This window comes from Stegostoma tigrinum, chromosome 20, assembly GCF_030684315.1.
Source record: "Stegostoma tigrinum isolate sSteTig4 chromosome 20, sSteTig4.hap1, whole genome shotgun sequence".
In the NCBI taxonomy this organism is placed as follows: domain Eukaryota; kingdom Metazoa; phylum Chordata; class Chondrichthyes; order Orectolobiformes; family Stegostomatidae; genus Stegostoma; species Stegostoma tigrinum.
In genome coordinates this window covers 12,332,790-12,358,121 of record NC_081373.1, presented here as the reverse complement: position 1 = coordinate 12,358,121, position 25,332 = coordinate 12,332,790, and the positions used below count along the sequence as shown (strand labels likewise).

General features: G+C 40.7%; 1 protein-coding gene across 1 annotated transcript in view; it reads right to left on the bottom strand.

Annotated features, from left to right (window-relative positions):
• Positions 1-25,332, bottom strand: part of mms19 (MMS19 homolog, cytosolic iron-sulfur assembly component) — a 71,927-nt gene that overhangs the window by 33,938 nt on the left and 12,657 nt on the right. The window contains exons 3-17 of the mRNA XM_048550775.2: positions 22,850-22,950; positions 21,324-21,409; positions 20,190-20,264; positions 18,505-18,574; positions 13,993-14,121; positions 12,535-12,596; positions 10,746-10,832; positions 9,220-9,294; positions 8,413-8,490; positions 7,512-7,650; positions 6,541-6,695; positions 4,647-4,725; positions 2,734-2,859; positions 2,482-2,563; positions 1,288-1,385 (exon numbers count right to left, since the gene is read on the bottom strand). Coding sequence (XP_048406732.2) covers positions 1,288-1,385; positions 2,482-2,563; positions 2,734-2,859; positions 4,647-4,725; positions 6,541-6,695; positions 7,512-7,650; positions 8,413-8,490; positions 9,220-9,294; positions 10,746-10,832; positions 12,535-12,596; positions 13,993-14,121; positions 18,505-18,574; positions 20,190-20,264; positions 21,324-21,409; positions 22,850-22,950 — 1,442 coding nt within the window. The remainder of the gene's footprint in view (positions 1-1,287; positions 1,386-2,481; positions 2,564-2,733; positions 2,860-4,646; positions 4,726-6,540; positions 6,696-7,511; positions 7,651-8,412; positions 8,491-9,219; positions 9,295-10,745; positions 10,833-12,534; positions 12,597-13,992; positions 14,122-18,504; positions 18,575-20,189; positions 20,265-21,323; positions 21,410-22,849; positions 22,951-25,332) is intronic.

Below are 25,332 nucleotides of genomic sequence, written 5' to 3'. Positions count from 1 at the left end.
AATAACCTAACAACATTTTAGTATTTACATTGCAAATAATGCAAACCAAATTGATATTTCTGGAAAGATTCAAAGACAAGAGCACCAGATTATTTTGTGGAATCTTATGTTACATGCATAACAATTGACATGTTGGGGAAAATGTTACTGCAGATGCTTTATTGTGAGTTTGAAAGAAAAACATATAGAAACAGTAGAGTTCAATGTTATATGGAAGTAGAATTAGTATAAAAGATGTAACTCTAGACGAATGAGCTATGGATCTGGTAACAGAATGGAGTTAAGGAAAAAAAATGAAGCCATCTTTTCTTAATGATGGCTCACTTTTTTCTTAAGAGGGGGTCATGTTGCGGAGTTGGGTAGAGTATTTATTGACTGGGAGGCGGGACAAGCAGTTTTCTTTTGTTATTAAAACAAGTCTTGAATTTAGCTAATTAATTTGAACCAGGCACTTACATAACAAAAACCAATTAATTAATTTTAAATCTGATGGTTTTGACAATGTAAGACCGACGCTGTTGTAAGAGACTGACATGTCATCAAGGATATAAAAGAACAGAGCAGTTGGACAAAGACAGGAGAGCAAACTGCCATCTGCCACAGTTCATGGTCATCGGCTCTAAAGACAGAATCAAGGGCTCTTACAAAATTCTCTCAGTCTTAGAGAAAACACCATCTAAATGAAAGATACCGACGGTACAACTAGTTAATATTCCTATTCGACAGGGAAGGCATTCCTGACAAAACATCAATGAAGAAGGCAAAGAACATTCTGCAAGGCATGTAACCTGGCTGTAATTCCAAGACATTAAATTTTAATTTGTTTTTTGTTTTTGTTTTATACAAGTGCGACTTATATTTATCGGAACAGCACACCATTAGAATCTCGTTTTATTCAGGGATAATTAGTAGTGAGAGGAGAATTGTTCAGTTCGTTAATAGTTTAGCTAATTTGTTCACTGTTAGAGTTAGCTAAATAAATTTGTACTCATTTATTGTAAAGTGAGTGTTAGGGATTTCTTTTATTGGATGACTAGAAGTTGCTGAAAACACAGATTACACCCTTTCTCACACTTCTTTTAACAGATTATAGCACCCTTTTGTGTAATCTGTTGTCAGTTCTTGGTTGGGGGGAGGGGCAGGGGGTATTCAACTTTTGCTTTATAACAAGTATGATTCTCTAAGTCAGCAATAAGGTTGAGGTAGGGCTACGGTCTTATAGCATTCCAAACCTTGTTACATCCTTGTGTAACAATCCATCTAAATTAGCACGGCAATGTGATATACCTGTATTTAACTCTTGCGTCAGTGCTGGGACCATCTTACTAATGAAAGCGGAAGGATGGATTGCAGAAATGGTCGTGGAAGCTTCCAATGCTGCAGCACTGAAGAAAGAAAGAAAGAAAGAAAGGTTTGCAAAAATCAACAGCTTGTTTAGCACTTTTAGCACTTTTAACACAGTAAATAAATTTCAAAGCCCTCCACAGAATATAATCAGGCAGAATATTGACACTCAATGACATGATATTAGAACAGTTAACTTGATCAAAGATGCAAGTTAAAATAGGAGAGAGAGATGGGCAGAAACTGCAGAATTTAGTGACCATTCAGCTGAAAGCAAACTGGTTTTATGGTGGGACAGAGAAAGTGAGACTGCACAAGTGGCGAGAATTGGAGAAGAGGCCATGGGATGGAGCTTTAAATATGGTGAAGAATTTGAAATTTAAAGTGCACAGTCATTGGTGTGGAAGGCGTGTAGACCATCAGCAATTGGATAGGCCAGAGCACAGCAGTAGGCAAAAATTCAGCCTCAACGCGATAATCTTTAATCACAGGCTCATAGCTCATTCGGGAAATGAGGGGAATACGTCCCAAATTGAACAGAGGTCCTCTACGCAAACGCTCTCATGTTGGAGCAGTCAATTCCTTGCTAGGGGGTCTGCAGGGAGCAGTCACCTGTACCTCACCTATACAGCAAATATTTCACCTGCCAGTCCGCTATTCAACTACTAGAGAAGGACAGGAGATGGACAATGGTCATAAGATGGACTGACCATCTAAGCTAAAATTTGTCCTCAGCCAAGGTTGACACCAACATCCTGCGGGCTGGATAGATGATGATTAGGAATGAGAACCCTGGTAACTCCTATTTCTTTCTCAAGCTCCAAGCTGCTGTGATCAACAGTAGAAGCTGTACTGTCTGATCAGCATTTGGAAACAAATCATTGATCTCTTGTCTGGACGTCATCAAGGTGCAAATTTTTTTTTAAAAACTGACTAAGCCTTCAGGTGTCCATATCCCACCTGGTATCACCCCTCTCTTCCAGAGTTTTGGAATTAACTTTAGATTATTTGCCCCATATTGCAAGGCTGTTGCACAGCAGCCAGAATACTTCAGAAATGTTCTGTTATCCATCACCATACAAGAAACTGAGCAGAGTTTTCCATGGAATATGAAGAGGAGACAATTAAAATCCTCACCAAACCTGAGGGTCGGCCTCCTGCAGGATCAATCTGTTCAAATGGTCTACACTCAACTCGATGTCAGTGGGGGACAGCAAATCTGTAATCGGAGAGAGATCAATTAAGCCACACAGTGAAATAACAGTAGGTAAAGAGAGGTGCTCATAGCAGTTCTGCATGAGTTAACCAGCCTGCCATTCAAATGAGTTCAGTTAGCAAGCACAAAAAAATTACACCTGAGCACATGTGAGAATCTAAAGAGGATCTAACCTTGCTGTGATGCCAGAACTGCCAAAGTGCTGATCCCCACCATTTGTAGTTGGACACTGGAATCAGTCAGTGCAGAGAATACCAGGATACAAAGCTGATCCTTAAAGGCACACAGAGGATTCTCACCTGCAAGTGCAGGGAGTTGGGGGGAGAGAAGACAGAACAATTAAAAATAAGATCAATGTGATCGTTTCCCATCAGACACGCACATTGCTAAGCTTCATTGTTCAAAAATAATAGTTTGCATTTACCTAGCCTTAATGTAATGCGCTAGAATGTCCCAAGGGTTTTATCAAACTTGTGCACAAAGTCACATGACGAGGTATAAAGATGGATGATCAAAAGCTTGATCAAAGCAGTATCCAGAAGCCAAACGTCATGTAAAGTGGTATAGACGCTTGGGAGTGAATTCCAGAAACTCGTGCCCATCTAGCTGAAGGCACGGTTACCTACGGTGGAATGATAAATTGAGGGGAGCACAAAGATCTAAAAGGCTTTTGGATGAGAGCATTAAAAAAAGAGATGAAGCTACAGAGCGGTTTGACTACAAACATTTGGAAAACCTGGAAAATAAACAGTTACTAAGCATGTACTGACAAACAAAAAGAACTCCTTTATTTGTCAACAAAGTACAATTTACACTTATTTTTTATGAAGGTAATTACATCTCCTACAATGTCTCAGCAAAACCATTTCTTAAAGGGGCAACGTCAAAAATCACACCAGATTACAGTCTAACAGGTTTATTTGAAAATGCAAGCTTTCAGACTCTCGCTCCTTCTTCAAGTGTTAGCGAGAGGGGTGGCAACAGACAGACTTTGAAAGCTTATATTTTCAAAAAAAACCTCTTGGACTATAACCTGGTGTTGTGTGACTTTTGACCTTATCCACCACAGTCCAAACCCGGCACCTCCACATCCAGAGACAACGCAATACCATTTTTTATACTGCTGATGCTGGAATATTAACAGAAGCAAAAGAGCTGGCTCAGTGATAATGATTCTCAAAGGATATGAACATTACAGCCTATGGTGTAAGAGGTAGCCATGATGTGGAGATGCTGGGGTTGAACTAGAGTGGACATTGTCAAACATCAACAATGCCATGTTATCATCTAACAGGTTTATTTGAAATCACAAGCTTTTAAAGGAGTGGCCCTTCGTCATGTGACTTTTGAACTATGGTGTAAAATGCGTACCTATCAAACATAATTGTATTACATTCTCGGAACACTTTATATGGAAAAATCAAACAGTTACATTCTTTAATTTACATTAGAGGTAACAAATGATAAAATATCAGAGTCCAGAATTTGGTTTCAAAGTCTGTCACTGGCTGTTTTCAGTCTCCAAGGTGGAGTTATCTCTTGTGGTACTGAGAGTGAACACTCATTGAATAAACAAACATTACAAATAAAGAAGCAAGTGTGTTGGTCATGCAGCCTACGCCCTTGCAAGATTGTGTGGCATTTTTTGCAATCTTTCATGAACTCAATTTTTTTTCCTGTGACGTAAGAGTAAAGTATCCAGGTTTATCCACACTTTCTCTCATTGATGCTATGATTAGACTTTCCCTCAAATTCTACAAACAACATGAAATGATTCCAAACAATTCACCGGAATGTTACCAAAACTCAAAATGATAAAGAACTCAGTTGAAGGAACAGACATTAAACAGCATTTTATAGGAGAACGCAGGGTAAGAAGTTAGATGGACTTATTGAAGGGATTCTAAAGCTCAAGACTTCAGCAACCAAAGACAGGTTCCAAATATAAAACCATTAAAACTGGGAAATGTGCAAGAGGCTACAATACCCTCGATAATATCCTGGAACACCACGGAGGCTTGTCGTGCACCCCAACTTCCTCCATCCCCACTCCCTGAATATCTCATTGACACAATATCCAACCCACCTTCCTCATCTCGATCCCACTTATTAATTAGTTTAATGAAAATTTTCAAAATTCCCAAGATTGTCCAACGTTGACTGCTCTGCAAAAAAAGAACATCCCATCATTAGCTCAATTTAAAAGGTTGGAATGCCAATTCATGTAAAGTGTCTCACAGTGTCCTTGTCAAATGTGTCACACTGAATTAACATTCAAGCACAGTGACAGTCATGTAAGAAAATTTACCAATCTGAGACAGCAAAATCCTACAAACAAGCATGAAAGGCCAATTAACTAGTTTGTTAGTGGTGTCTTGCAAAGAAATGCCAGCCAAGGCACCACCACTCTTCTGTTCCTCTTTGCATAGTACAGGTTACTTTTTCACATTTTCATACTACCCCTAGAACATTGTGTGTAGCTTTCGTCTCTTCACTTGAGAAAAGGAGACCAAAGGAGAAATGCAACAAAGGCTCACCAGACTGATTCCTGTGATGGAAGGGTTGTCGCACAAAGAGAGATTGGGTTGACCCCGCCTATATTCATAGAAGCTTAGAAAAATGACTGAACTCTCAATGAAATATCTCGAGTGCTGAGACACTGGACGGACTGGATGAAGGGATAATGCTCTCCCTGGCTGGTGGGGTTTAGCACAAGGGGTCAAGGTCTTAGGATAAGAATTAAGAGCAGAGGGAAATCATTCAACTTTAAAAGTCTGTTCTGCCATTCAATGTGATCACAGTTGATCTGATAGTTCTCAACTCAACTTTCTTGCCGTTTCCCCATAATCCTTGATGCCATTAATATTAAGAGTCTGTCGTCTGTCATGTGTATATCCAGTGACCATGCCTCAACAGCCTCTATGGTAGACAATTCCATAGTTTCACTATCCTCAGAAAAAAAAATCCTCCTTAATTGTCTTACATGCGCAACCCCTTATTCTGAGATTATGTCCTCTGGTCCTAGGCACTCCTACAAGGGGAAACAGCATATCTGCATCTATCCTGTCTGTCTGTCAAATACTCAAAAAATCTTTCAATAACGTCTCCTCTCATTCCTCCGTATTCCAAGAAATGCAGGCCTAATCTACTAACCTCTCCTCCTAATACATACCTGGTATCAACCTAGTGTACCTTCTCTGCACTGCTTCTGATGCTACTACATCTTTCCTAATGAAGGGTAGGCTACTTAGGAATGAAGAGACACATATCTTAATTCAGAGGATGGTCAGTCTGTGGAATTCTCTAAAACAGAAGGCTGTGGAGATCAAATTAGTGAATATATTCAAGAGAGTAACAGATAGATTTCTCGACGCTGAAATGACAAGGGCGTTATGGGATAATGGTGTTGAGACAGAGGATCAGCCATGATCAAACTGAATGACAGTGCGTGCTAAGAGGCCAAGTGGCCTGCACATACCATTATTTTTTACGTTTCTACATTTAAGTGTCCAAACAGGACAACATTTCTGTCAATATACAAATTCTCTGCGGAAAAAGAGTTCAACTTTATATTGTGCGTGAATCCAGAGTTTTTACAGGTTATTAACTGTGCAAAACACCACAGCTTTACTTGAGGTTACTTTCAAATTAATGTTATTTCCAAGGGGAATTCATCAGATACTGACTGCAATTGGAATCCACTGCATGATTGTACGCATTGCAACATCCCACAAACAGCAGTGGGATCAATGACCAACTAATCTGATATAATGGTACTGGATGAAGGAGGAATGTTGGGTTAGACATATTATCTTTAACAGCCAGACTAAGTGCACTGAGCATTTAAGTTCAACATCTTCCCTGAAACAATGAGTGCTGCATTAGAGTACTGGCCTAGATTCTATGCTCACAGTCCAAAATGGGCCCTCAACACATTGCATTATTAATCCAAGGTAGATTTCCATGTTTCCTTCCTTTACCTGCTTATGTTTGTTGAATTGTTCCAGCAACAATGGAAAGATGCAGCTGTTGATCTTGGAACATGCTCTATAGGAAGCACTTGCAGCTGCCTGGAGTAGCTTTGCACTCGGCCACACAAGTTTCATGTCTGGTTCACACAGGTGATGCTTACAATCTGAGGCAAGGAGGCAACAGTAGACATTTCAGAAATGCTGTAGAGCCATCCAGTCATTCAGTATGGAAATATACCCTTTGGTCCAACTCGTCCAAGCTTCCTACACTAAACTTAACCCATTTGCCTTCGCTGTGCAATGACTGGTGGCAATGTCAAAATGGGCCCCTGCATAATACGCAAGGAGGGACAATGGCAGGTGCACTGAGTTGAGATATCAGTTGGTCTGCTGGTCCCACCTTGAAGTGAAGACCATTGTTCAAGAGTGGTAGGACAAATTTAGTTTTGCGCCATGCCAGCTATACAAGGCAAAAATAAAGAAGCAAGTTAATCAAAGAATAAAGATATTCCTTCAACCACATGTGCAAAACATTCAGAATGGAAACATACTGCAATTTACTGCAGTAAACAGCACGGTGATTACAGAGAGATCTCAAATTTTTAAAAAGCTTTCAAATAGCAACAAATTTAATATATCGTCAGTGGGGAAAAAAAGAGCTTTGAATCATCTTCAGTGGTTTGTTCAACTTGAAAATCATCGGCATGTGTAAATTATCCAGTTTCTGCTCACTGCATCAAGATACACTCTGCAACACACAGATTCTCCAGCATCTGCAGTTCCCGTTATCACTGAACCTTGAGAACTGCCTGATGCTGAAATCAGATGATTTAAGTGGAGTGCATTCTGCTCCCCATCACTGAAATGACTTTCTTTGAAGTAAAAAAACTGACAGTCCATTTTAGACAGATAACTGTTTCTATACTGATTCATGGAGTGAGATCGATGCACTCGATATAAGGGGTGGATTTTATGCATACCTTGCAGAACATTGTCGAGGAACGTATCCAGACTATCCTCTGCATCTGCATCGATAACTGATTTGGACAGACTAGTTGATAGCGCTTCGAGAGCAGCAAGACCTTCAGTTTCAATCTTTTCACTTGCTGTCTGAAAGACCTTAAAAAAAAATTAAGGGGTACATGCAATGCTCAAAATGGGTCTGACCTACTCCAATTCTGCTATAAATGAAACAGCACATGACTTATCAACAAGTATCTAGCTTTTTAACATCTGTTGTCTCACAGCAATGTTGGATATCACTCAGGGTTTAGAGCTTACTACTTACAGAGTGGAGGTGCTACTTTCAAGCATCTGAGGGGGGAAACAGGCTCAGGCCAGTCTCAAATCAGTTCTCAGCAGGCACTCAAAAACTGTACAATTCATTATCAGCTGGATAGTTTCAAAATAACACAGAATGTGCAACAGAGAAGCAGGCCATTCAGCAGAACTGGCTCATTGCAGTGGTCATGCTCCACAGGAGCCTCCCCCTACACCCCTTCGTCTAACTTCACCACACACAACGATCTACTCCTTTTTCAGTCATGTTTATTTAGATTCTCTTAAATGCATGAATGCTATTTGCCTCAATTATTTCTCATTGCCTGAACTTGCATATTCTCATCATTGTCTAGATATCTACTCCCAAATCCCCAACCGGATTTAATCGTGACTATCTTATACCTATAACCAATATTTTTGGTCTCCCTCTCAAGATGAAACATGTTTCCTACATTGCTGCACTCCCTAACTGAATGGTTGGCATCTTGAATCTCACATTTAATCTATAGTTGGTTTGAATCCTTATCATCTGAAAAGCATAATTATGGCCATCTCAGTCTACAAGGTAGATGTATGCAGTCTATATATTCTTGTGCTTACCTCTCTGCGTATGGAGTGCCAAAGAGCTGGTAGGAATTCTTTCAACTCCTTCTTCCTATAATCTCTGCAGCATGCTGTCTATGAGGGACAAAAAAGCAGGGCAGGTCTTTCATTAATTCTCAGGGTTTCACAGGCAAAATCACGCACATTGCCAATCGTCATGAAGAAGTTGGTGATAAGTTGCCTTCCTTGAACTTCTGCAGTCTATGTTATCCCACAGTGCTGTTTGTTCCAGGATTCTGACCCAGCTGTGAAGAACAACTGATAGATACTCAAACCTACTACAGCCACCATGTTCTCTGTGATGCTGACAAACATGCTGCAAAGATTTTCTTTTTATTTCATATTTATATTTTGCAACATGTTTCATTTTTTAATTTCAGTATTTCACTTTAGAAAGATAGCAGCACTAGTTTTAGTAGGCTACTTGTGACATATTGATTTAAAGACAGCACTTAATATACAGAGGTGCCATTTGGGGCCCATTTCTCTTTCTTTTCCCTCAAGGAAACAGTAAATGTGGTGAAATAGGAAGCAAGGTTATGTCGGCAGCTACAAGAAAAGAGTTTAATCAAACCGCACGCCTGCGGGTTTTGACAGAATGATTGGTCTTGGCTATCCATTAACCATTGCCCATACAAGTTTAAAAGCAGCTGCAATAATCTGGATTTTCCCGCTCATGGCAGTGGAATTAAAAGGAGTAAGCCAGGTTTGTTAAAGGGCATCAGGGCCCAAACCCAGAGTACTTGATCACCAACACAAAAGACCGAAAAGAAACACATCAGGTGACAGAAACACTTGACCTACCAGAGTCTGAAGGGAGTCCACTTTGGCACTCTGAATATCCGAATCCAGCTTCTCAATCAGGAGCGGTAATAGGAACTAAGTACACAAGGAATTATTTTATGAAATTAAGAAAATTCCTAGCAAAGATGCGAAGCTAAATTAAGACAAGGCACCTTGAACAGGCTGCCAAAAAACCCTTCACTTCCCTATTATCTAACAGCTGCTAACACTCAATACCAAAAGGTGACAAAGAAAAAGGGCCTGTTTCTGTCAGATTTCTACAACTGTCATCAACAGGATGAGACATAGACCAGGTGGGAAACATAAAAAGAACAAAATATTACAGGGCCACAGGAGATTTCTGGCTGAAACTGTACCCAGCAGTACTACTAATGAACAGATTGAAGTTTGTTCATACCTCCTTAAGGCTTTGATTAACCCATACAAACAAGTTGGAAGATGCATCAAAATGTCATTAAGGAATTTGACAGGAATAAGCATGCATGTTTTATTACAGACAGTGATCACAGGTAAGCTCTCTAAGTGGACGGAAGACTTGTACATGAGGAAGGCCTATCCCTGCATTGTACTGCATATGTGTTTTTGCCACATCAGCCCGATGTATGTAACCCCAAGGACTAGGCACATGAAGAGGCAGTTTCGACCTATGATGCCTGTGTACTGCTGTTCACCAGACTTATCTGTACCAATCTATTGCCACCCATGCATCTGCCAACTCCCTCCCTTCTACCTGCGCACAGCATATTTGAGTCCTTGCTTATGAAGAAACCATCATCATACTGGCAAAGATTTGTTGGGCTAAATAGCCTATTTCTCTACTGTAAATGTGACTTATTATGAAACGAGAATGGATACTGTAGGAATCAAGAGATGTTTGGGGCTATTTTCAGCAATCCTCCCTTCTGGGGGCTTCATCTCCGTGAAGGTGTACAGCACTATAGGGTAACCTCCAACAGTTCAAAGTTACCATGTTTCAGGGACAAATTTGAACAGCAAGGTGTATTGACTAAAGTATCGGTGTCAGGTCTGACTGCCCTCAGCAAAGAGTTCTCACAGACCAACTTCGAACAAGAGGCACCAAAAGCAGACAAATTAAAGTGAGATTTAATTTGGGTATTCGAACTTCTGAGGAGTGAAGAAGGCTACAATAATTTTTGAAGAAGAAACAGAAAGGGATGGAGAGAAATTCATTCACTTAACAAAGCTATGATAATATGTTGCGTGAAAGGGCAGTGGAAGAAGGTACAAGAGTAACTTGGAAAAGGGATTTGGATAAATACTTGAAGAAGCATTGAGGCTATGATGAGAAAGGAGGGCGAAAGGGAGTAATTGGTTCCCTCTTTCCAAGAGCCAGCACAGGCACATTGTGTCAAAAGGCCTCCTATCTGTCTTATACAATTCGAAAAAGTCACAGACAAGTGAGGACTGACAGTTTATTGACTGGTTTTACTGGTACTGGTGCTTATTCATCACATCCCGGTACAAATGAAGCAGCAATGTCCATCAGATTATTTGACTGATAATACCTCTGCAAACCGTGGTGTGGCAGTAAGCACAGATCGTAGACTCAACACTAACTCCTCCTGAGATATTCCATGTGGGTCATTTGGAGGCTGCAAATTAAAGCAGAATGAAGTCAGATTCTAATAATAACATGCACTCAACACAGTCCATTCATTCAAACGAAAAGGATTTCTGTAAACTGATTCCTTGCCCTCCAGTTATTTTAATCGCATGAGAATTCCAATGTTCTATTTTAAACGGATCATTAGCACTTCAGCACAGCATTCATTGCCATTCATCTCTTCTCCTCCACCACCGTAATTCCTTCCATCCATTTTGTATAACATGCCTGGTTCTTCCAACACTTACTTTCTCTAAACATAAAAACTGACTTGAAACTTGTCCATTTTCTGCACCCTCACAACATTCAAATGTGACTCATCACAAAATCTCCTTCTTCAGTTCATTCCTTCCCAGGGTCTGAAGGCTCAAACTCCTCACTTCATTAACAGAGATAACAAGGTGGACAGCTGGATGAACACAGCAGGCCAAGCAGTATCAGAGGAGCAGGAAAGCTGGCGTTTCAGGTCTAGACCCTTCTTCAGTAAAACTTTTCTGAAGAAGGGTCCATACCCAAAGCGTCAGCTTTCCTGCTCCTCTGATGCTGCTTGGCCTGTTGTGTTCATCCGGCTCCACACCTTGTTACCTCAGGTTCTCCAGCAGTGGCAGTTCCCACTTTCTGTTTTTCAGTTCACTGACATCCCCTTCTTTCAAAAACAAAGACTTTATCTCCCACTTATACACAAAAAGTTATTTGAATTGGACAGAAAATCAGAACCCCACCCCACATATCAATCATGGGTCTTGCATCAGCACTACATCATTGATTACTGGCACTGATTTCTTTTTAATTCATTAACTGGATGAGGGTGTCACAGGGTAGGCAGTATTTACTGGCCATCTCTAATTGCCCAGAGGACAGTTCAGAATCAACCATATTGCTGTAGGTCTGGTGTCACATTTCGGCCAGACCAGGTAAGGATGGCAGTTTCCTTCCCTAAAGAACATTAGTGAAGCAGTTGGGTTTTTCCAACAATCAGCAATGGATGCATGGTCATCATTAGGTTCTTAATTTCAGACACTTTACTGAATTCAAATTCTACCATCTGCAGTGGTGGGATTTGAACCCAGGTCACCAGAATGTTATCCAAGTCTCGAGATTAACAGTCCAGCGTTAACTCCAGTAGGCCATTGCCTCAGATTATGGGTGCAGACTCAAAGGGCTGAAAGGCCTCTATCTGCACTGTAAGGATTCCAGGATTGTCTCAGCCTGAACGGTCTTGACAAAGCAGATGTGAAGATGATCAGACAATCACTCCTCTTAAGGGAGAGTCTGGAACTCGGGATCACCATCTAAAAAAAGTGTCAAAAGTGTCCATTTGAAAAAGATGACGCAAAACCCACCACCACTGACCCTCCGTCTCTCACACGCACACACACTAATCCACCCTCACAAACGCCAACACACCCCCACCCACACAGGATCCTGATTCTTTTGAACCCTCTTTCTGAAAGTCTGGTTGAAGCAGAGTCTTTGCGTATCTTTAAAACAATAAAGGAAGAAAGAGAATGGAAGCTTATCCAAAGTAGGTGGGATTGCAAATTTGAGGGTACAGTTAGATCAACCATGATCTTATTCAATGCCGGAACAGGCTCGACAAGCTGAATGACATACTTCTGCACATTGTTCATATGTGCGTAAACTGGTATACTTGAAACACAAACTCAATCTTCTAATCATGATTGGCTTACCGGTGTAAAATCAATGGGAAAATAGCATGAAGTGATCTCAAAGAGCTCTTCCACAAAGTTCCCTTTAAACAAAGACAGAAATCAATAGTTAAACAGAAGTCAAAACAAACTGAATAGTATCTAAATAGAACAGATTCTTTTATACCTTACTTGAATTTAATATAAACCAAGCGGTTTCTATTTATTAAACCAAGGTGCTTTTTGTGGTAAGGATTAAAAATACACACAGAAAGTTTCTAACTTTCACTCTTTTCCATTGCTGACTGTGCCAGCTTATGGTGGGGTCCTGTTCCTTGTGGACTAATAACGTCAGTATCTAATCAAGACATAAGCCTTGAATCAGTGGCTTGCACTTTCTCTAGAGTCAGCATGCTGTTGGTTTAAGCTCCAATTTAGGGGCAAGAGCAAATTATCACAACAAACACTGATATAATACAGGTGTACTGATGCCACATCAACCCTCACAGGTGGGTCATAAAAATCCCAAGGAGCTACTCCAAGAATAGAAAGGAAAATCCTGAATATCCTGGAACATATATCCATGAACTAACATCAGTGAGATAGATTATCATTATCATATCACTTCTTATACTATAAAAGCTGAGGCAGTCAAATTGCTCAATTGTAACGACAATTCAGAAGTACTTAGTGACTGTCAGATGTCCTAAATGCAAACAGCAAAATAAATGCCTGCTTTCCCTTATTGTGTTTAACCAAAATAGTCATATCCCTTAACAAGTGTAAAAGGTAAAGTTTCCACAGTACCAGAGGACCATAAGCTGCCCTCTCAAAGAGACGATGAACATGAAGTGAAGATGATAAATATCAGCAGGCTGTTGAATCACAGGGTAATATTTTGAAAAGTCTGATTCAGTTTTCACCTCAAGTACACACAAGCAGATTTCCAGATAATTTGCTTTTTTTTGGGTTTGCGGTTTACCAATTCAGGATGTTTGGTTGGGGGTGGGGCGGGGGAAAGAGGAGAGAGAGAAACACACAGACACAGACAGAGATAGACACATGCATATATTAAGAACTTTATAACTGTAGTGTTGTGGGTGCAGAAGCGGGAGTAAAACATGGAGCTTTATCTGTGTGACAGCCAAACAAAAATAAAACCCAAGCTCCCACACAACACCTATGCTGGGTTGCTGGAAACTGAACCAACTCAGACTAAAAATAAACTCATGCGGCTCTGACAGGATGTCAGCAAGCTTGCAGCGAGACAGAATGCTGGGTGCATAATAGGTTTGTAGTGCATCCAATTAAGAAATGAAAAATAGAAACAATGCTATTTTATTGCAATTACACAATGTTGTTAGCAGGGTGACAAATCTCAGACGATTTAATTAACAGTGTCACACGTGAAACACGGTTAGGCGTAATTTGACCAATAGGTTATTTTCCTAGCTTTGTCTCACGGCTATAAAATTGCAAACTCTTGCAGAAAATACATACCAAGTTCATAATTGTTGACAATGATGTCCCTGGAGATCTGAAAAGCCATTAATAAATTCCTTGGGTCTTTTTCTCCATCCATTGCTTGAATAAAACCAAACGTGAAGTCCGCTGCCAAAGTCTTCAGCTCTAATCACAGAAGAACGAAAACCAAGCTTGCTTAGTGCTGAACTCCACAATGACCATAGCAATATGGTTGACTCTTGACCTCTTGCTGGGCATGTTAGTTTAGGCAATAAATGCTGGCCTTGTCAGTGATAGTTCATGAATGATTATCTCAAATCAGAGGAGACAACAGACAGGGCCAGGGGGATGAAAAGAAAATGTCTCACTGATTTTGCACACAGTAATTAAGATTATGGCTGAGGAATATTGGGAGGACAGTTCAGAGGAAGCACCTCTTTTTATTTATTGCCCTGATAAAATCAGATGATTCAACCATTATTACTGATTGTAAGAGCCTGCTATATGCAAATTGCATCTCCCCACATAGAACAGTCATGAAATAAATTGAACTGAGCTAACCATACAATCTTATTCATGGAATCATACCTCACACACAAGTCCTAAGCATCACCATCACAATGCCTAGGTATGTCCTGTACCACCAGCAGCACAGATCCAACAGGAGTGGTGGCAGAGTGGTATAGTATACAATTTGGGGGGAAGGGGGCGGAAATGCTCCACAAGTGCTCTACACTGACTCCGGGCCCCATGAAGTATCATGGCATCAGGTCAAACATGGGCAAGGAAACCTCCTGCTGCATGGAGTGTGTCCAGGGGTGCAGAGTGGGTGGCTTGAAAGTCCATGACCAAGAGTGTCGCAACAACACCATTATTTACTGAGCTGGTCAAATCCTCAGGAACATTGAAGAATTATATACCTGAACTCCTAGGTCTCCAAAGTTTGCATCTCTAATAGATAGAACGGCTTAGAAGGCATTTAGCCTGCTTGCCTTCAGATCTTTAGAGTATAGGAGTTATGATGTTAATTTGAGGTTGTACAGGACATTGGTGAGGCCTCTCCTGGAGTACTGTGTCTAGTTCCAGTTTCCCTGTTATAGGAAGGATATTACTAATCTGGAGAGGGTTCAGAAGAGATTTAACCAGAGCCTTGCCAAGCAAGGAGGATTTGAGCTATAAGGAGAAGCTGGATAAGCTGTGCCTTTTTTCACTGGAGTGTTGGAGGTTGAGAGGTGACCTTATGGAGGTTTGTAAAATAACGAGAGGTACAGAAATGGAGAATGGTACGTATCTTTGACCAAGAGTGGGAGATTTCAAGACTAGAGGTCATATTTTTAAGGTGAGAGGAAAAAGATTTAAAAATGAGGAGCAATTGTTTTTTGCACAGAAAGTTGCTAAATGTGTGGAATGAACTTCCTAGAGGAAGTGATGGATGAGGGTACAGTTACAACGTTCAAAAGACATTTAGAAAAGTAAATGAATAAGAAATGTCTGGAAGGATTACGGGCCAAATGCAGGCAGGTGGGACTAATTTAGTTTGGGGTTATGATCGACATAGGCTGGTTGGACTGAAAGATCTGTTCCTGTGTTGTATGACTCTATGACATAGCTGCAATAGTAGGTGTGAGGCAAAATGGGAATCAACCAAGGAAAAAGTCTAAATGGCCTCATCTTCACCAACGTGACTGCTGCAGATGCAAGTGCCTACCAAAATATTGGTAAGAGCGATCACCACATAATCAGTACGGAGACCAAATCCTATCTTCACAGTGAAATTACCCCCTGTCATGTTGTGTGGAACCATCATTGTGCTCAAAGAAGTGAGCTAGAAACGCAAGGCTGGACATCCATGATGCACAGTAAGCTATCAGCAGTAACCAAATTGTACTCCAGCACAACCTGCAACCTCATGGTCTGACATAACCCCATGCTACCATGACCATCAAGTCAGAGGATCAACCCTGTTTCACTGGAGAGTGCAGAAGGGCAAGGATCAGGTGTACTTGAAACAGAGCTGTCAACCTGGAAAAGCTACAAAACAGGGTAGTAGCAAGTGAAGAAACAGAGCCAGTGATTCCACAAACAACAGATTAGATCCGAGTTCTGCAGTGCTCCACCATCTAGCCATGAATGGCAGTGGACAACTAAATTGGAGAAGGATCTACAAAAGTCCCCATCCTCAGTAAGGGGCAAGCCCAGCAGATACCAACAGATTAAAGAACAGCTTCCTTCCATACTGTTATCAGGCTGATGATGGACCTCTCATATTCAGCATTCTGTTCTATTACCCTGATGTACCTATGCAAGTTATGATTTGACTGGTTACCATGCAAAACAATACATTTCATTGTATCTCAGTACATGTGATATAAATAAATCAAATCAGTGCAAAAGACTGAAGCATTCTCAACAGTCATCAGCCACAAATGCCAACCTTTTCTCGAGGTCCTAGTATCACAGACGCCAGTCAACAGGCAGTGCGATTCGCCCCGTGTGAAAGAACCGGCTGGAGGCACTAGATACAGCAAGGACTATGGATCAAAAAAAAAAACGCAGATGTGCTGGAGATCTGCAACAAAAACAGAAACCGCTGGAGAACCTCAGCACACAAGTTTGAAACATGAGTCACGGACGTGAAACGTTAACTGTTTCCTCTGTGCAGATATTATCGGACCTGCTGAGGTTCTCCAGCAATTTCTGTTTTTTGTTGCAAAGACAGTTATTCCAGCAATAAACTGACGACATTGTCCAGAACTTGCTGCAGTCCCAGTATAGCTACAACATGGGTATTTATATGATAATTGGAAAATTGCCAGATGTGCTCTGTACACCAAAACGAGGACAAATCCAGCCTGGCCAATTACCAGCCAACAGCGTTATCAAACAGTGCTTGCTAAACAAGAAACTTCTCATCGGCTCTGGTGAAAACTAAACCGAAAGACACTCAGTTCCTGACCTCACAGCAACCTTAGTTCAAACATGGTCAAAAGAGCTGAATTCCAGAGTTGAGGTGAGAATAATTGCCCTTGACTGATTGTGGCATGACGGAGTTTGAGCAAAACTGGATTCAATGGGAATCAAGAGAAAACTATCTGCTGGTTGCAGTGATACTTGAGACAAAGAGAGGTGGCTGAAGATCAGTCATCTCAGCTCCAGGACGTCTCTGCAACAGGTCCTCAGGGTTCATATCCTCGGCCTAACAATCTTTAGTTGCTTCATCAATGATCTTCCCTCCATTATAAGGACGGAATCGTGGCTGTCTGCTGACAAATCCACACCTTTCAGCATCATTTATGACCACTTAAATGCTGAAGCAGTCCATGCCCAAATGCAGCATGACTTGAACAATATCCAGGCTTAGGCTGTCAAGTAGCAAATAACACTAATGCCACGTAGATGCCAGGCACTGACCACCTCCAATAGGAGACAATCTAACCACCAGCCCGTGATATTCAACATTGTTACTATCACCGAATCCTCAGTTACCAGCATCCTGGGGATTACCATTTACCAGTAACTAAACTGGACTAGTCATACAAATACAGTAGCAATAAGGACAGGTCAGAGGCTAGGAATCCTGCAGTGAGTAATTGACTCAAAGCTTCTCCACCGTCTACAAAGCAAAGGTTAGGAATGTGATGAACCTTCCACAGTTGCCTGGATGAATGCAGCTCCAAGAACACTCAAGAAGTTTGATAACATTCAGGACAAAGTGGGCCATTGATTGACACCGCATCCACAAGCATTTACCCTCTTTACTGATGACATACAGCAGCAGCAGGGTGTACCAGTTATAAGATGCAGTGGAAAAATTCCCCAAGGATTATCAGGCAGCACCTGCCACACCCAAGAACATTTAGGACAATGACAGTAGATCAGTGAGGACACCACTACTCAAATTGCTCTCCAAACCACTCACCAATCTGAATTGGAAACATATCATAATTCTTTCACTGTTACTGGGTCAAAATTTTGAACTCCCTTTTAAACAGCACTGGGAACGTATGCACACTGAATCGGCTACAACATTTCAAGAAGGTAGGTCCTCACCACCTTCTCAAGGCCATGAGGGTCAGGAAATCAGTGTTCGTCCAGAATCCCCTGAATGAATAAAAATAAAAGGACATTGCAGTGGAGATGAATTATGATACATCAGTATAAGCTTAAGAGGCTGCATGTTTCTCTCACTGCTTCCTAATTGATGGATTTCCAACTGAGATTATGGAGGCAAAGAATCTGGGATATTTTGCAATAACGGTTTCTCTGATCATTTTGTGTGTTGCGGAGCAGGGGGGAAAGTCAATCAGATTTCCAACTTAAATACACTTCAATGCCTCCTTTTATCTATTTCCAACGTAGGACAGTGCTAAACAGAAACTCCCTTTAATGTACCAGCAGCAGTTCAAGAAAGCAGCTCAACACCACCTTCTCAAGGACAACCACGGTTGAACAATAAATGCTTGCCAGCTGATGATGCCCACGTCCCACAAGTGAATTACAAAGTGGAAATGAGATGCAAAGGGATAAGAATAAAACAATAAAATATACCTTGTTCTCTGGTGTCCATTAAATTTGAGATGATGCTGTACACAGAATGCCGATCGGATTGCATCAGGGACTAAAGAAGACATTAAAAGAAACACACAAAATACCTTAACAACCCACATGAGGCTACATTACTTACTAATCATATTAGCTGTCAAAATGTCCCAAGGTGCTCAAATAGACCGCTATCAATTAAAACAAAAAAATGCATGTTTATCAAAGACAGGGATTTGTGGGAAAGAAAAGAAGGTAGAGGCGCTTAGGACCGGAATTCTCTTTCTTGGGGCTAGATAGTTGAAAACCATCAGTGGATTCGGTCTCAGGCTATCATCCATTTTTGCACCTCTCCCTCACAGTCCCCTTAATCAGTAACAATGCCCAAAACCAAAGTAAACAAAACAGGGGAGCATACGATAAATGCAAGAGTATTGAGAAGGGTGAAGAAAAGTTATGAACATTGGACAGCATGTCAACAGGCTCCTAAAGATGGCAGCACAGTTACATAAGGTGACAAAGGCGGCATACTTTCCTTCAATTGGAGAAGTGTTGACTATTAGAGCAGAGATGTAACGCTGGAGCTATACAAGTCACTAGTTAGGCCAAAGATGAAACAGAAGTCCATAGAATTTCTATAGTGTGGATTCAGGCCATTTGGTTCAACAAGTCCACAGCAACCCTCTGAAGCTCATCCCACACAGGCCCATCCCCTTACCCTAGAACCCTGCATTTCCCATTTCTAATACACATAACCTACATATTCCTGAACACTATGGGCAATTTTAGCATGGCCAATCCACTTAACTTGCACATCTTTGGGCCACAGAAGGGAACTGGAGCACCCGGCAGAAACTCACACAGACACGGGTAGAGTGCGCAAACTCTAGACAGACAGTCACCCGAGGGCAGAACTGACTGTGGGTCCCTTGCGCTGTGAGACAGCAGTGCTAACCATTCAGCCACCATGCTGCTCGTAAGCTGGTCACTACATCACAGTAAGGATACGATAACTTTAAGTTGTTTGGAGGAGATTTCTAAAAATGCTACCAGAGTTCGAAAATTGCAGGTCTGAGCAAAAATTGGAAAGACGAGGGATGCTTTTCTGAGCACAGAGGAGGCTGAAGGATGCCTTAATTAAACAATATAAAATAATGACAGGCTTGATGAGTGGATAGAGAAGACCTATCTTTCCTAGCAGAAAATCACCAGAGGGCACTAACTTAATGTACTCAAATAGAAATTGTTGGAGAAACTCAGCATGTCTTGCAGCATCTGTGGAGACAGAGCAGAGATCATGTTGAGTCCAGAGTTAATATTATGGCTCTTCTTTGGAAGTCAAGAATGGATTTAAGATGATTGGTAGAAGGATTAAAGAAGCAAGATAAACATTTTCCGCAGAGAGCAGTGGGTGACTGGAATCCACAACTCTATTTGGCGGTTGAGATCAAAACCCTCAACTCATCCAAAAGGACACTGCACCTGCACCTGAAGCACTGTAACCTACAAAGCTATGGATCGAGGGCTGGCAAGCTGGTATAATGGGTAGCTGGTTTATTTAGCTGTCACAAACACACTGGGCTGAATGGCCTTTTACCGTGTTTAAATTTTCTATGTCTCGAAAACATTGAACTGGGTTTTCTCTTGCCAGTAGTGTTCCACAGGATTTTCTGATGTGTATCATGTGAACTCACCTGGACGTGCACCTCCTGGAACAATGCCTTCAGCATAATTACAGCCAATCCTTCCGGCAGAACAGAGCTCATGCTCTAAGGGCAACAGATAAAGCAAAAATCATTATGCCAGAAAGAATGGATTGATGACGGTTTGCAATATAAACTGTTTCACTTGTTAACTGATTTTCAACACAGCAGGAAATACATTAAATTATGTTATATTAAAAGTACTTGGAAAATTATTAGGCTTCCACCAACAGAAATCCAATGAAATTCTTTCACTCTAAATTATCAAATTCTCCGTCAACACACGCTGCTCAACTTGCTTCTGGCATTTTCTGTTTTCATTTCAGACCTCCAGGTTTCATATTATTTTGCTTTTGAACTACAGTAGTTCAATTTTTTTCAGCCGTTTCTTCATATCCTTTATGCACTTATTCCCAATAAATTATTTCTCTTTCTTAAACACTTTAATTCAATCTATAGCCTAAGGCAGCATACACTCTCAACTGCATAAATGATGGAGTTTCTCCCTGCATTTGGTTTCAACTAGTTCAGCCTTTGTTCGTGGTTTCCCCTTTAAATAGAGCAACGTGCTTTTGGCAAGCAGGTGATGATAACAGCACAAAATGTCCAATGTCTTGTATCACAGTAATATGACCTACTTTTGATTTTTTTAATTCTCTTTGCTCATGCTGCAAACCTTTTCGCATTAAATGCGGCTAGGTGAATGAGGGAACTTGCATTTATATATCCAAAACAAAGAGCTTTTAAAAGGTACCAAAGGCATTTAATAACTTTCAAGTGTAGTCACTGATGGTATGTTGGAACATTTTAAATTTGGTGCTAGCAGTTTGATCAAAAGATCAAGTTTCTGATCAGCCAGCTGAACTGCAATTACAGTTGCAATTAACAGTTTCCCCTCTGTGCTCTGAGCAGTGCCAATCACACTAGTCTAGTCACTGCAAATTACTCAATACTGCAGCAGGAGCTGTTTTCTCAGGTATGGCTGAAGCACATTGTTGGAAGAGAGAGTGAGATCTCCAAACTGTTATTAAGTTGTGTTGGAAGTACTGACTAATGTTGACAAGAATCATTCCAACACTTACAACTCACTTCAACAAAATATACAAAAATAATAAACATTCTCACCAAGGCTTTCAACCCTTGCAAGACATAAGGTGTGATAATGTAATGATCCTTCAGTCGATCTATATAGAAGATAGCTAGTGCCTCCACTGAAAGAAAGCAAAGAACGATGATTTACTTGGTGCTTTCCAGAACTACCAGACATCTCACAGCCAATGATGTACTTCTGAAGGTTAGTCACTGTTGTAATGTTAGAAAACTGGCAGCGATGTTCACAAAGCAAATTCTCAACTACTGACAATGACTACATCATTTTTTTTGACATTGGTAGAGGTAAGAATATTGGTCTGAACACCAGAAAAAAATTGCCCCATTCTTTGAAATAGTGCCACAAAATTTTTATGCTCATCCAAGCAGGTAGATGGGGCCTCAGCCAACTTCTCATTTTAAAGTGGCACCTATTATAGTCTTGCATTGCCTCAGTAATGAATGCCACTGTAGGTTTTTGTTCTCAAGTATTATGGAGTTTGAACCTGAAACCTTGCAACCCAGAGGTGACAGCATTCAACTGAGATAATATTAGTTTAAACTCTGTTTTTTTCCCCTCTCAGGATGGGAGGTGCAGGGAGGAGAGAGTTTGACAGACAGAAAGAGAGTGAAAAGAATTAAAGGAATCATTAGCAAGGCAGACTGGGTTGGAGTTGAGGTTAGTAGCTTGTAGTGTCTGCGAGAATGGGGTAATAGTGAAGGTGTGGGAGCTCATTTGGCTGTGGCTTGGAACCCTAGCAGTTGTACCTTTCAGCATTTCTGTATAAGATGCAGCCTTCACTGGTTGCGTTTCATTTGACGATTCACCTTTTGCTTGATAAACTTCACCGTAAAGCAAGGCACGAACAGTCTATGTTGCTCAGAGGAGACTTACAAGAATGTTGCCAGGGTTTGAAGATTGCAGGAATGAGCAAAAATTGGAAAGGCTAGGGATGCTTTCCTTAGAACAAAGGAAGCTGAAGGATGACTTAATCATGGAGCATAAAATAATGATGGGTTTGATGAGTGGACTGAAAAGATCCATTTTTCCTCGGGGAAATGTCAATCACCAGCGGGCACAGATCTTGCTCAGAGACCAAAACTGCTGGCCGTTGACTGGTGACCCTGACCTAAAATTGTAACAATTTTCGTTTAAAATTTGTTCTTGTCATGTCAACAATATCAGCTCAGATCTGGCTGCTGAAAGTTGCACGACGGAGTGATCTGAACTTCAGGAGACATTAAAGGTGAACCACGCTACATAAAAAATTGATATGTGAAGACAGAGTAAAGTGAAACATCTTGGGTTTTCACAATGATGTGGCAGTATTAATGGCCAGTGTTGAACAATCTAGAAGAGTGATGGACAGAGAGAAGTTAACCCCTTTTCTAAAAGTGCCTCTCGCCCCACACAATCACTGAGTAATCCTTCTTCCTGGCTAGTTGTCCGTGAAGCAGAGTCTCCATCATGCCCTGCCTGCCTAGCCAACGACAGACTGAATATCAGTACATTCGAAAATTATGAATTTAGCATCTTCTCAACTTGTACACAAAACTCTTACCTTCTTTTTGATTGAGAGACGCATAAGACAGCAACAAAACCTGAGACAGAAGCTGAATCCCTCGGCTTCTTGTTCTTGGCTCAGAATTTGTTAAACATTTCCTGTAAATCAAAATGTATTTTAAGACACAGCACAATTAAACTTGATCCAACTAGTGTTAGTGTTTGTTTAGTCATAACATGTAATTACAGCTGGAATGCTACTCCCTGGCACAAATACTAATTTCTCGCTACAATTCAGGATTTTCTCAAGATGCAGGCTCTTTCTAAAGTATTGTACCAGAACTATCAATGAAATGACAGCCCAGACAATGCATCTATGTCAATGTTGCCCCAGTTGAAATCAGCCAAGATCAGCATGGCAATTGTTGCTTTCTGGTTTACACAGTACACTGCAACACAGGATTATGCCTTTGCATTCCAGTAATGAAGAGCTCTGATTCAGACAGCGCACTGATATTTTGAAATGCTCTTTGTAAGGAAACAGGTGCACTGGGATCTAAAGCTAAACTTCAACAGTCTCAGTACTCATTTTTTTAAAAAAACAGCAACGATAACAGCCTCTCTAAATGAAACTGCCGCCACTATTGAAAACTAATTCCCCTCACCCTGACCTTATCAATATTTTTCTCTTTTTATCCACTCTGAGTAGAGGAGACTAATTGGAATTGTGAACTTAAATTAACCCTACTGGAGATCTGCTAACAAGGTGAAGGCCTATTACAGCACCTAACTATTCCAGGTTGTGAAATCACCCCTTCACCTCTTCTGGAATTTAAAAAGAATCACCCACAACAGATAAAAGTTGCGTTAGTACACTGGGCCAGGGAAAGCGGTAACATCAAATCAAATCAGTCCAAGTGACCTAGACTTGACAAGTATGCGGGAACAGCATTATTAGCAATAGGCAGTGATGCCCAATATGGACAAATAAAGCAGTTCATTACCTTTGCTCATGTGTACAAAACATGCGGGTAAGACATTAGTTGTACCTGGTACCCACGAAGTTATGCTCAAACAAGGGGTATTGAAGATTAGGCAGGAAAAGAAAGTCACTTCTCCTTCACAATGAAGAAAAAGTTTATAATTAACCTACACTACGCAGCAAATTTAGGAACTCTATATTGATCTTGCAAGATGAATGAGGAATGACACACATACATCAGTGCAGCTCATTCAAATGCCCACGAGTCATCCAAACAACTTCATATCCAATGAACAACGATTAAGTATAGTTACTGTGCAAAGTAGGAAAAACAGCAGCATTGCTAATTGTGGAAACTTGCTGTGCAATGTGAAAAAATCCAGAGAGCCTACATTCTACTTAAGGGTTAAACATCGGCTGAGACACCAATGTTAACTGTCCTGCTCTTCTTTGAAGAATGCTATGGAGTTTTTCGCATACAGCTGAAAAGCTGCTTGGGGCCTTCAACAAACGTCTTATCAAAAAGACAACAACTTTGTCAGTTGAGGAGTTGCTCAGTAGAACACTGGGAGTGTGCAGCTTATAGATATGCTGAATTCCTGGAGTGGGACTTGACGCCACAATCTTCTAACTTAAAGATGACCAACTGAGCCACAGCTGAAATTCTCACAAATTTCACAATTTCATTTCATTTCAAATTGCATAAATACAGCTTGCATGCTGAATTATTGAATAGTGAGTGATAATCTGATTGACGTATTCAGAGGAATTCAATCAAGTAGATTCACAGAAACTCATCACTCTGGTAAAAGAAATCATACTTTGCACATAAAAAGTAGTGGAAACCTAGAATCTTCCCCCCAAAACATCACTGATGCTGAAGACAAATTTCAAGACAGATATCATTAGGTAAGCATGAAGATCAGAAGAGGATAGAACTGACCTGAGGTACAAATTAACCTTGAACTAGATTTATATTATAATGTGGAGCTGAACAAATCTTTTTGTTTTGCACGTTGCACAGGATCGATAATCAGCAAATTGTAATGGCCAACATCAACCTAATTGAACAATTACGTAGGTTATCAAACGGCATGATAAAGTGTTCGAGAAACTGCTTTTACAACAGAGGCACAAATTTTTGTTAACTGTTGGTCAAAGTTGCTCATCAAAACTTAACACTATGCAACAGAGAAAATAGTCGGAAGAGAACTGAACCACCAGTAAAGCTTACAAGGTCCATCAGCACAGAAGATAATTCACATTCATCTCTAACATGTAAACACTGACCATTAATAGGACAAAGAAGTCTTAAGAACAATTTCACAAAAGTAAAAGGCTCAATGTTTAGTTCTTTTTTATTTGCTGAACTCAATTTGAACTTTTATAAATTGGCCTCAGTGGAATAGAGAAGGGGACATAAACAACCCAGGTTCCTGTCAATCAACTATCCATCACTGATTTAAACATGGAAGAGCAGAAGCAAGGTCAGCTGTGAATCACCCTACAGCCAGACAAGAATTATTTTCTCAGCTGACAAGACATGTAAAACCTGAAGT